The sequence below is a fragment of the Numenius arquata genome, chromosome 5 (assembly GCF_964106895.1).
Source record: "Numenius arquata chromosome 5, bNumArq3.hap1.1, whole genome shotgun sequence".
NCBI lineage: Eukaryota > Metazoa > Chordata > Aves > Charadriiformes > Scolopacidae > Numenius > Numenius arquata.
Genome location: NC_133580.1, coordinates 47270659 through 47283919, shown reverse-complemented (window position 1 = coordinate 47283919; position 13261 = coordinate 47270659). Strand labels below are relative to the sequence as shown.

The following is a 13261-nucleotide window of genomic DNA, read 5'->3' as shown; positions in this document are numbered from 1 at the left end:
CAGGTGTCATAAGCACTGAACTGTGCGAAACACTTTGCACGGCTGTATTATCTTTCATCAAAGCACCTCTAAGTATTATATGAACTTTTAGTCTATTTTTTTTGATTTGCTAGAGTTTTTCAGCTGCTGTTATGTTATGAACAAGGACAATAAGATATTTTTATTTTTTTTTGCTTTACAGTTGTTTCCTGTCTTTGCTCCTGGTGGCAGCTGTGGTTTGGAAGATTAAACAAAGTTGCTGGGCATCGCGACGAAGAGAGGTTGAAATGACAAAATTGAATGCTATCTCTTAAATGACTTTTTTATAGTTTTCTCTTTTGTATTTATTCACATATGCATAGCATTAACCTTCAGTTAAGGATAAGCTCCACTAATCTATAAATGCTTCTGTTTGGGGATTTATAATAGTGTACTTTTGACTACAGTTTCAGGGACAAATTATGCTATTTTAGTATCCTGATGCTGCAGCTTCTGTGAAGCACAAAAAAATAGGGGTGAATGTCCTATGTTCCCACAACTGGGGTTCTAGGCAGCATAAATACAAAACCACCGCAAATTAGGAGATTCTTTACATCTGTTTTGAAAGAGGAAGTTTCTGAGCTGAAGCTCTGAACCTCGTTAGTTCCTACTTTAATCTGTTAAAAAAAAGAGTAATCCCCATTTTCAAATTAAAAACTTCTCTAACTGTTTTGGGGTGGTTGTGGCGTTAAGAAAAAGGTGAGAGAAGCCACCCGCTATTTGGAAAGCTGTAGTGTACTACTTACAAAAGGAAATTTTAGTGCCAGAGCTTTCTCTTTTTCACCTAGACATGGGTCATACTAGCTTCCCAACTTATTCTTGTTTGCAGTATATAAAAAATTTATGCTGTAAATCCCCCAAAATACAATTCCTCCTTGTTTATCCTTGATGCATTTGTTGATTCTTTTTTTTTTTCATCACCCTTTTCCCTACTTCTCGATTGTAGCTAATTTCATGCTACACCCTGGGCATGCAGGGTGACCAAGATAGGATGGCCAATGTTTGCACTCAGTGGCATAAAGAATGTATCCTTATTTCTAATTTTTAAGATAAATGCAGGACTGTGTAGTAGAGCTGTGTAGAGAAGCGAGTCCTGTGTGCTGCAAGGCAGATGACTGCACGTTCCTGGGGCTTTCTTGGTGTGGTAAGCACTAAAACCAGGCAAGGCAGAGGCCTGTATAATGTACAGATACGGCAGAGGTTATTCTGGGCTGTGCCTGAGATTATTTGTAGGAGCTTTGTCTTGTGCAATCTGTTTACTTGTGTGCAAAATGAGAGAAGCCAGACTTTATTGAAGTGGGTCCCTGTGTGCTTTCTGTATGTAGGTGTCCATACGCTGTCACCCAAGGCCAGGTATCCTTTCCTAAGGAGTGAGTTGTATTTCTCTCCCGCTTTTGTATTTTAGGGTGAAATCTGCCCATTCCCACAGATTTTCCTCCCAGCTGTCCTGCTGGGATGAAGCTCTTGGCAGTTGCAGGCACCCAGCCGTGTAACTGTTCTGCTCAAAAGTGGTTTTATTCATACATAGTAGTTGATCAAGAATATTCTAGGGATTAATTTTTGGGTTTCTATGCAAGTGCCCATTTCTTGCATGTCTTTAAAGAAATCTGTATCTGGTTGTACTTTGCAGTGCAGTAGTGGGAATAGTAGAAATTTATTCAATCTGAGGGTCTTCTTTCTTATAATAAAGCAGGATGATGTCTGGTAACTCTTGTCCTTTTCTTCCGCTTTCTGCTTCAGATGTTTTTGCTCTTACTAGTGAACTCAAATGCATGATGTACACAGTGGTTTTCAAACAGATGACCCTTAGTCTTTGAAATAATTTAAGTCTTTGAGCTTTTCTGTATTCTCTGAAGGTAGATAAATTTTGACTAGGGTGGCTGGCTTCTTCCTTCTCACTTTCTTGGCAAGAAAGTAAGCTGGAGTCAGCATAACATTCCCTGTTGGCTCCTGAGGTTAAATGTTATCTAGGAATGTATAAGGAATATAGACGGAGAACTAAATACTGTGCTTTGGAGCTCAGTTAAAATATTTTAGCAGTGACCTAAATGAAAAATGTCTCTAAATTACTTTCAGACTGATGCATGTTTTGAGGAAAAAAGCTGGAGTTTTAGCAACATATTGGCATGTTTTAGTCTTAAATTCAGTTTACGTATGTGGCTACTTGACAGGCAGTTCATCAGTGTGTTCTTTTCCTGGCAGATTCCTGTCTTTTGCTGTTATTTGTCTTGTTCCTTCTTTAAATCTAATGACTCTATCTTGTAGTTCATAGATCTCTGCTATTCCATTCCTCTTTTGTTAGAAATACTTGTAAAACTTAAGGAAACTGTTTTAAATCTTTGCCATGACGTTATTAAATATATTAGTAAAGGCTGTCTTCAGAAACAAAAGGCTGCCTAAAAATTCTCTGACTTTTTGGTATTATCTAAGGTGATTTTATAGCTTGCCAGGATTTTTTTATACGGACTCTCAATAGATCCTAGCAAGGCTCTCTTGAAATGTTAGTAGTTAAAATAATGATTAATAGCAATTTGCTGCACTGGAAGTTTTAAGTGTACACAAGTTTACCCCTCTGTTCTAAGATTGTTTCTGAAGCACGTGAATTCTAGATTTGCCATTCTGCCTTTCTTTGGAGGTGGCTGTTCTCTTTCATTTTTAACATTACCCTTAACAGGAGTCTTGGGTCACAGAGTTTGCAGGCTGGACTGGGAAACCAGATTTTGCTTTATCACTTTTTTTCCCCTCTATAAACTGCGAACATGGTTGATGGAGACCACCTCCTCTACCTCCTCCCACCATATTACAGTTTAGAGGCTGGGAGAAAGGAAAGGTGATAAGCAGCAGTGGCAGGGCACTCGATTCGGGCAGCATCTTGTAAGCTTTAAGTTAATATATGCTGCAGCCTTGGAGGAAGATATTTCTCTGGTTTGGGTTATATTTGTAGAAGTAGTCAAGTTACAGCCACCCGTCTCCCATGGGTTGTGCTGTGGTAATTCTGTGCTTGTTCTCTAATCTTAACCCAAAAGTAAGTAAAATATAATTCAATCTGCAGGTAATTCCCAGCTATCAATCACTTCTGCTTCCAGTATAAGCATTGCAAGCGCCTAACTTCTTATCGCAGTGCAGAGTGAAAAGTAGATAGCTGAAGCTTAATCTGAGATATGTATAGGACAGAAAAAGGGAGTGTTTTGAAAGGTCTAGTTGTCAAAATTATTCATACAATATTGTTTGGAAAATGCTGGGAGAAGTTGTGCAGCTGTGCTTGGTGTATCAGGTTAATGGAACAGAGCAGCATGATTTGCTAAACTAAATTTGTATTGCTCCATACTGAGAAAGCAGTGTACCACAAATCCAGAATCTACATCAGGATCTTGTAAAATATATAAGATTTTCCTGACTTTTTTTTTTCCAATTTTTGCAGCTAATCTTCTTTGACCAGCTGCTTGCACATGTCAGTGCTGATGTTCCTCAGCCTTCTGGCTAAAGGGTCTTTTGGGTGTGCAAACGTGGCGTATCAAATGCATAGTTGTAGGAAAATGAGTTTGGAGCACTGAACAAAAGTTCAGGCCTTGCAGAGTATAAAACTTGACCTGAAGTAAAAATGGGAACAATTTGTGTCATATCAGGCATGGAGGAGATGGGATTGTAAATTGTGTGTTTATTCCCTCTCCAGTGAGCAGCAAGTTTAAGTATCTTCAGACATTTTAAAGAGGGAAAATGGAAATAAAAAGGCAGCTTTTATAGGAGGCTTAGGATGAGGTGAATGACATTAGGAAATAGGGATAGGAAACCTTTCTATCTTGTCTCTAGAAAATGACACGTTAAATGTATCAAGCTGGTAATAGAGAATAATGCACAAAATACGAGAGTGGCATTAGAAATTTAATATGCCCCATCTGCTGTCGTGAATTTTCTGTCCTATTGTTTTATTTTGGCATCCAAATCCTAGTCTCTTCACCCTCAGCCTGATGCTTCTCCTCCACTTTGAGCAAGAAATAGTTCCTCTTAACAATTCCAGCAAATGGAGCGTGGATAGTGATTTGGCTGCCCCAGTGCAAGAGGGTCAGCTGGATCGCTCTCCATGCTCCATTGGGATATGTTGGGAGCATCAGCACAAAGCACGTACAGAGATAACTAAATTTGGATGTCTAGAGCTCAGTTGCACCCTTAACATACATAAAATTGTCTACATTTCACCTCCTTTCTTGCCAAGACTATCCAGGACTGAACTCTGTGTGCACTGCTGAACTTATCCAGGATGGGTTTTGTGTATTGATTTACTGTGGGGATTATCCTTCTCCTTCCTGGCCTTATTGCTGAAACCTTTTTCCTTCCCAAGTGCATTCAGAATGTCGCAGCGCTTCTTTTTTCACTGTTGTCCTCCACTGTAACATCCATGAGCACTGAATACCATTTAGGCAGGTGGCTTTCTGTATTCATTTTTACAGCAAAGACTTTCCAAGGGATGTGAGTTTTGTATTATTTATTGCCCTGCCTTCATTTTCTTCCCCTTCCTGCTCTCACCTGTTAGTATTTCATTCATCTCTTATATCTTCTCTCTTAGACTGTGATTTAGGATATCCTTTGTCAAAGAAAGGGATTCAGGATTGGAATATTTTCAAACTGTAACTGTAAATCAGAATTTTCCTTGCTGTGTAGAGTCTCCGGTGGTGTCTTGGAAGGATCTGGTATTGGCCTCATGCAAGAACAGTAAAAGGTCAGGCTGCAAATGTCCCTAAATTAGGGCAGTCATGGGTGCTTTGGAGGGCTTGTAAGAAATGAGATGTGCTGGTGACGAACTTTGCTGCTGTATTCTCCAAACTCCCAGCAGTCGTTTGGCATGTGCACCACTTCTTCAATAGTGCCGCCAGTCTCTGTTGGCTGAGAAGAAAATATTAACTTGTAGTTGATGTAGTTTTTAGAGGAAACACAAATTGGAAGAGTGAGAAATCATGGCAAGCAGGTAACTTCTACGGAGGTCTAGATTACGTGGTCAGCACACTCGCTTGTCTTGTCAGGATAAAACATAAACCTGTGTATTTTTTTAAACAGTTAGGCTGGGTTTATTTCCCAAAATACCCATTCCCTGGAAAATAGACTGAAATGATGGTGACTGTGGTGAATTAACTGTACATAAATTCCCAGTTCCTGTGTTTATAAGTAGAGTAGTAAAATAAGAGCATGGTGTTAGTATTGTCTTTAACCGGTTACTGGAGTACTGTGTCCAGTCTGATCTCAGCAATGTCTTGGGTGTTGCAGATGGTACAGAGCAACACTGCAAGATTAATTCATTATCTGGAAGATAAGAGAGAGACTAAAGCATCACAAATTACTCATTTTATCCAAGGAAGAACATATTGAGATTTGATGATGTGAGTCAGTGTCTGTGAAAAGGAATCGTAGCAGATTCATGATGGGATATGAGGGTCTTCTAAATGATCAGCCAAAGGCATAACACCCAGTGTCTGCAACTGGGGGTAAAAAGAAGTCAAAAGCTGTTTTGGTTTTCTCCTTAATGGCGAGAGTAGCAATGCTAACAATTATTTGTTTTTTTAGAAACGTGGCGCTCAGATCAGAATTTGAGTACTTTTGGAAGGATCTTTTCTAGGTCAGTCTGAGTCACATGCTTGTGGAAATCACATGATGCAGTTCAGTGGCTCGTACTATGCAGGAGGTCAGATCAAATAATTGTAACTTTTTCCGCTACCCCTAAATTTAAAATCTATGAATGGGAACCACCTCATAGTGCCTGTAGGCTTTTTCCAAAATACAAATGCTGCATGCTCGCTGCAGTGATCTGTGTGGCTTTGGTCACCAACTGAAGGAAATTATAGCAGAAATAAGAGATGCCCTGAAGAGGAAAAACATACCAAAATATTAATGTTGACAAGAAGTTCCAGCTCAGGGGGAAATTGATGGTCCGTTTTTGTTTGAACATGCTACTGTCACTTCTGTGCCTAATTGAGTTCATCTCTGGTTGAACTTGCAGACGGCCAGTTACAGCTGACCATTTGTAGCTTTAATACATCCATGTAGGAACACCATCATATCAGGTTGGCAATCGCATATGCAGTGTTGGCGTCCAACTGAGCTCTTCTCACATAGTCTTTAGTGGTGTTGCCGCTAAAGAATTAAGCAAAAAAGACCTGTTGGCCAGTATTTGCAATGATGCTGCTAGGCTATCGAGTCTAGCTCTAGAAGAGTTCAACCTCATTTAAAAAAACCCACAACTGCAGGTATATTGAAGCTGTTGTCATTGCAGACTCCTAGGTCTCTCTCTGATGATAGGAATCAGTGGTACAGGTATCTAATTTAGCTATTTGGAAAAATCAGGGAGAGAAGCAGTGTTGTGTAATTATGCTAGAAGAGCTCTAGTCAATCAAAGGTGCACTCTGCTATTGTGTAATTATCTGGTATTGGTATATATTTTAGTCTGCATGGACTATATACTTCTGGTCTTTTAAAAAGAAATGATATCTTATTCTTCTTATTAAAGGTCAGGTTTTCTGTGCCCTCCTGCGGGGCATGATTGTGATGAATAACTTATCTTAATCAGCCCTGAATTAAATATCTTCTGTCATTTCAGCATGAGGCAACTTCCCAGCAGCTTTGCTTTCTGGTTTGTTGTAGTTTTGAAGTGTGGAAATGCCTGTTGAGAAGCATTTGAACATTAATTCTCTCCTTCTCTCTCTTTCGACATAGCCTGCAAAGTCAGTTACAAAACTAATTAGCTAACATTAATATGTGCACTGCTCTAGGGGCTTAAAAACTTAATTTTCAGTGATGATGGAAGTGTCAGCGAAAATTGTTTGTTTGTTGACTTACATGGTAGTTAATGTAATTGTAGCCAAATGCTTTAAATCACTTATTTCTGAGACAATGTGGCTCATCTTCATGGAATATTTATATCTTACATGTTTGTTTCTTTGCTGATGCCCCTTTTTATTTTGGAGTAGGTATTTCCATTGGCTTCTCCTCTTTCCCCCCAAGGTCACCAAGTAACTATAATGTAAGCAAAGAGTCCCACACCATGATATATATGTTACTTCAAAGTAATGCACAGTGATGCCTGAGCACCCATCATTGCTGGCCACATACACATGCAGCTCCATCTAGCTGCTGTTGCCACCGCCGCTGGGAAGGACACCTTCTCCAAAGGCCTTTGGGAACCCCCAGAGGGTGATGTCCCTTTCCCACACTGGCTGTCAGCAGCCTGCGAACTGCAACTTGGCAGATGTCACTACAGGAGAGCTCTGGGACAAGTTCTCAAGACAAGATTTTCTAAGTTAGTTGTACAGGGGTGCCTGGAAATAGGTAGTGGATATTTTACATGCATACGCAAATATGTATTTGTGCGCAAATGGAACAAGCCACCTTCTGAATTCAAATGAAGCTCTTACAGCAATTCAGGACATGCAGGAATAAGTACAAAATGCCTGTCTACCAGGGCAACCAATCAACCCAGTATGTTTCAGGACAGGACTGCGCTTCATCCTGTGACCTCAAAAAAATCACTGTAACTTCAGTTAGCAAGTGCCCAAGTCAGAGCTAATAAGCCTTACTGGGAGAATTTTGTTACCTGTTGCTTGGTTTATGTGGCAAGATCTTTAGATCATAGAATCATAGAATGGTTAGAGTTGGAAGGGACCTTAAAGATCGAGTTCCAACCCCCCTGCCATGGGCCAGGGACACCTCCACTAGAGCAGGTTGCTCAAAGCCCCATCCAGCCTGGCCTTAAACACTTCCAGGGATGGGGCATCCACAACTTCCCTGGGCAACCTGTTCCAGTGTCTCACCACCCTCACAGTAAAGAATTTCTTTCTGGTATCTAATCTAAATCTCCCCTCTTCCAATTTAAAACCGTTACCCCTTGTCCTGTCACTACATTTGCTGACAAAGAGTCCTTCTCTGGCTCTCTTGTAGGCTCCCTTCAGATATTGGTAGGCAGATACTTGATTAGATTGTGTTTTATACATTGCACAGAGCCTTGGAGGGAACACCTAAGAGTACTGACACACTTCAATAACTTTGCAGAACTGATGCTGTTTAAAAAACTGGTCAGGAAGAAGATGACAACGTTGTTCTGTTTGCTTAACACCCTCTGTTTAGCCTCGGTCAGAAGGGGATGACCGGGGTTTCTGAATCCATGTTGGAGAATGGCATCTTTACACTCTGTGTGGTAGAGCTGCACACTTCAATTTCATACAGGAAAATCCCAAATATTCTGTTCTGTCCCAAAATATTTTTCTTTTTTTTTTTTCTCTAAACATCTTAAACAAGAAGAGTACAAATCAGTTTGTTTCCTTATCTTCTTTATCTTTCTCTTTCCATGACACTGGAGCTGTAACTTTCTTTAGACTCGCTGTTGTTCGTGAGGTCTCTGGGTTTTGGCCCATTGGAACAGTTTATGTTTGCAATACAAGACAGGGTAGTGGTTCAAAACACACAGCTCATTTCAGGTAACCTGGCTTTTAAAATTGGCTGTGGACAGCATGGAGAGCACAGCACAGCTGCTGATTTTGCTTGTTCATAACAGAGAGAAGCTTGATTTTTCCATGTGGTACAGAAACATGGCAGTAGAGACCCAGTTCCGCGGGAGCCTTACTGTAGCCTTAGCTTTGGAGCACCATCCCAAATTCATTGCAACCTCAAAGGTTGTAATACAGATCCTCAAAGGATGAGCTTTAATTGTACTTCTCTCATCAAAGTAAAGGAACATGTAGCTTGCTCAGTTGAAATATCTTCAGCAAAAGTTCTTCTAAAACCTAATTGTTATCTCCTGAGGATAAAACAACAAGGTATAGGTCCAGAAGGATCTGAATTTCAGAAATACTTTGAAGGATTAGATTTACAAATTTCGTGGAATAAAACCCTAAAAACTGTTGATAAGACTATGGCTATTTTTGGCTCCCCTTTTTAAAGTTCACCTCCTTCAACTGTAGGCTGGTGTAAAGGTACTAGAAGTTCATGCTGATACCCTGCCTGAATATGTCCTGTCTTCTGGAAATGACTTCGCTCCCTTTCTTGTGGGGTGCGTCTTGCTTCTCTTTTACTCTGTACCTTAAAATGAAAGGTCGTCTGTGCTCATTGTTCACTTAGCACACCCGTTTTTTTCCTCCTTGAGTTTCTGCTTTTTTTTCCTTCTCGTCTCTGCTGAAAATTGAGATTAAATACTCATGTAAAATTTTGAGTTCATTACAAGTTCTAGATAGCAATTTTTGCTTAGCTTTTTTTAAGGCCGTTCTTTATAAGGAGGCAAATAAGATCCAAAATGTGTGGCTTTCTGCTGGAAAATTGACATCCTTTCATGGCTGAAAATATCAGAGCCCTGTCCCAAAAGGTACCGTAGCCCTGTGCTCATAAAAGAGACTCTGCAGGGGGCAATTGCAGAGATGGATGGTAGCAGGATGGTTATACAGAGACCAGTGACTGCTTTATTATCGTGAATAAAATGTTCAGGCTTTTTTTGTCAGAAAACACAGCATAGGTTATATTAGTCAATTAACCTGGTAACCTGAATAGCTGTTTTTCTTTCTTATGAGAGCCTGTGCTACTGCATGAAAAGGTTTTCCTCAGTTCTTCTGGCAGTTTTTCTCCCATCAGTAACATACTATTCATTTTGGATTATCCATTACTCAACGTGTATGACTTTCAAGGATCACTGGTATGAAACACTGCATTTCTGCACTATTTGCTCTTGGATCTGCACCTCAAGTCCTGGGCACTATGGTATGAGCAGCCTTGGTGGTCCCTCGTCCTCCCTGCTGTTTTTCTCCTCCACTACAGACCGTCTGTTGAGTTTGTTTATTGTCAGGTTCTCTTAGTGCCTGGTTGCTCCAAACCCTTCAGGCGTTGTTTCAACACTTCCCATTCTACGATTACTTTAACTTGTGATTTTTTTGGAAGGAGTTTTTCAACTGATAGTGGAGGAAAAAACCCAAACCAATGCAAATGAAAGTTGTGCAGGTTCTCACAGTTCGAGGTTACTTAAATATTAAAGGCCAGTGGCATGTTCCAACACACACTTTTTGATGTGTTTTTATTGTAAGCCTGTCAAATGTTTTGCCTTTAAAATCCTCTTCAGACCTAGGTGATTTAAAATATTCCCAGGTTCTCCTATTAATTGTGTGGTCTAGAAACCAAAGGTTTACTTGAAAGAGTATTGAGGTTTATTATTTTAAATCTCAGAAAGCAAATCATTAGGAGTGAAGGTAAGCCAGGTCCTGATATTAACTGCTGTTGATTTCTGATGACATGCTCAACGTCTTAGCTAGGGAAATGCCACAATTTCTCCTTTACAACATCATAAAATCTTTTAATTAAAATTTTGACACACCAAACAAATATTGAAGGATATATATGTGCACAGGTTAAACACGCAGAGTGCATGCCTTGGGGGAAAGAGTGACATTCTGGTTACAAAGCAATTATTTTGCACATTTATTCTTAATTTGAGGTGAGAATTGGTTTTGTAACACGACTTATGCTACACCAGAAACCAGTGTTTGGAAAAGGATGTTCTCCCTTAGGCATTTCCTCCTTTGGTTGCAGCTTGGGCCTTTGGTTTTACCTGGCTTGGCCACTGTTAACGCTGAGAGTCAGGTGGCTTTGGGTCAGCATGGAAAGTAATGGCTCTCCGTGGCCAGTTCAGCAAATGAAGGCAGTAACATCACTGTCAGCATTGCTTTTCCCATTGCTCATGTTGTAGCTCGCAGACGCATCTCTGCTTTCGCAGCACTGCTCAGGGGTTTATTTCTTGAAGCTACTATTGACTTCAGTAGGAGTCATGTTGCCAAATTGCACATTTTCTTTAGTAAACTAAACTTCCTTCAAAACACTAATAGCTTTTAGTTTGTAAGTCTCTTGGACATCTTCATCAGGACAGCTTGTTCTTTGATTTTATAGCCATTAAACAAAGTGCTTTATGATAGCTGAAGGGGACAATTGCAGGAACAACAACCCAGCAATCTGTTTCACACTTGCTTTAGTCTGCAATCTGCTGGTGTGCTTTAAATATTCGAAAACTCCTCGTGTTCTTTTACCCAAGTGTGAGTTACACACAAGTTTGCTTGCAAATGCTTAGTACAGCTCCATTTGTGTGAATTTGTTGGGTTTTTTGCTTTGTGACAGTATCTACAATCTGCTCCAAAATGCCTTTTTTTTTTTGCCTTTTTTTTCTTCTTTCAGAAAGTAAGCAATTTTTTTGCCACTTGCCTTCTATGGCAGTGAAGTTTTGTATTTTTTTAATTAGACTGAGAACCATACAAGCTTATATACCCGCTCCAAACTTTGTTACATCGCCCATCACACCTTCCTGCCGCCTTGTCTGAACCCCAAGTTTACAGAGACAGTCTTCCAGTTTTCTGCACAAAAAACCCCAAAAACCCCAAAACTAAAAGATGCCTCGGTGAAGAAAAGACCATAGAAGATTTATGAGTTCAAGAAAATGGTAACATAATTAGTTTTGTCCAAACGAATTGGCAGACTGGATATCAGCATCTTCCTTTTGCCTGTGTGCCGTGTCCCCTTCTGCTGTGCTGGGGGGGGCGTTATTCAGGGCACAATGCATTTTGTGGTATTTTCTTTAGCACTTTTTGAGTGTTGTAAATGATTGGTTGGGGCTTGGACTGTCAAATTGCTCAGAATTAATGGGGCAATGCGGGGGGGGGGTGGTGGTGGGAAGTATAGAGGGCATTTGGTGGTGCCTCAGTCTAGTTTAAAAGTAGAGCAGCTAAGTAGTAATGCTAAATGTGTAAAGCTGTGTACAAGTGGTTCAGGCAGTTGCTGCACTTAAGGGCAAGACTGCTGGTTTTTTTACGTGTGATACAAAGCATATGCCTTATTAAATCGGGGCAGCGAGTCACATCAGACCCATTGCTTCTGGGAATTAGGGTTATGGCTTCGGCATCCACTTATAGGTTGTGTAGCTTGCTGTTAGTATTCAAGATTAGCTGCTGAAGCCAAAAAGAAGCATGTCCACAGCTCAGCTAAAATGGAAATGCTGTTTCCAGCCCAGCCACATAGGAAGTGTCTTTTTTTTTTTGTGCTAAAAAAAGGGAGCTGCATCATAATGCTTAAAAGTGCTTAAGACTACAATAAAAAGATGTCTTGTGTCATGAAGGCTTGCAGAGATTTACTTGAGAAAAGGTTTTCTATTTTAATAAAACATATTGCAACAAGGACATGGTTGCCATTTGATACATTTGCTGCATTCAGAAAGGAAACAAACAATAAAAAAGATGATTATTCAATAGATGCCTGACAGCATTTTGCTAGTGCTGTTATAAAAAATATCAAATTCTTTCTTACAGTAGTTACATACTGCTGCTAGTTTAATTTTAAAATGGTTCCCACAAATCCTACGGAGTTCTCTCATGCCCCAGACAGGTGATGACAAACAACCAGGATATCACAGCTTAAAAAGTAAATAACTGCTTTATGGAGACTTAAGCAGATGCGTTCCCCCTCATGAACAAGTCAGGCTAAGGGTGTGCGTGTAGCTTTACTTGCAATAACCTGTTAAGTTGTAGTAATGTGAGTATTTATAGTTATCTCTCGGTACCCTTAAGCCTGTTAAAACACCAGGAGGTTATTTTTCCATATTGGGTGAACTGGCTGAGACAGACAGCTCCGGTGCTGGCAGGCCCGCAGTGGAGCTGGGCGATGATGGTGAAAAGGGCCGTTCCTTGAGCTTTCGTGAGGCCGGGAGAGGCGAGGGCAGCGGCAGGGAGCTGGCAGCTCGTGTGAGGGCGGCTGACGAGGCAGGCGCGGAGACTGCAGCCACCCAGGTCTCTGGCTGCAGGGAGTGCTTTAACCTCTCATGGGTAAGGGGCGGTAGAAGGGATGACAGCTGTGTGAGGTGCAACCAGTTAGGTGATCTACTCAACCTGGTAGCAGAATTAAAAGAGGAAGTGGAAAGGCTGCGGAGCATCAGGGAGTGTGAGAAAGAAACAGATTGGTGGAATCAGGCTCTGACCGCCCTGAGAGAAAAACCAGAAGAGCCACCAAAAAAAACCCGAGCTGAAGGAGACGTGTTACCCTCCCCCTGCCAGACCAAAGGCAGTGGACAAAAGGAGAACAGTGCATGGAGGCAAGTCCGTGCTAGGGCTGGCAGGCAAACCCCCTCTCTGCCCACCTCCCCTAACCAGGTGCCTCTCTACAATAGGTATGAGGCTCTGGAGGAGGTAGGACAGCCTACGGATTGTATGGAAGATGGTTTGACTACACCAGAAGAGTTGCTAGG

General features: G+C 40.9%; 1 protein-coding gene across 1 annotated transcript in view; it reads left to right on the top strand.

Annotated features, from left to right (window-relative positions):
• ATRN (attractin) overlaps window positions 1–13261 on the top strand; it is a 151380-nt gene that overhangs the window by 119261 nt on the left and 18858 nt on the right. Inside the window, exon 26 of the mRNA XM_074147313.1 lies at window positions 182–260. Within this exon, the coding sequence (XP_074003414.1) occupies window positions 182–260 (79 nt within the window). The remainder of the gene's footprint in view (window positions 1–181; window positions 261–13261) is intronic.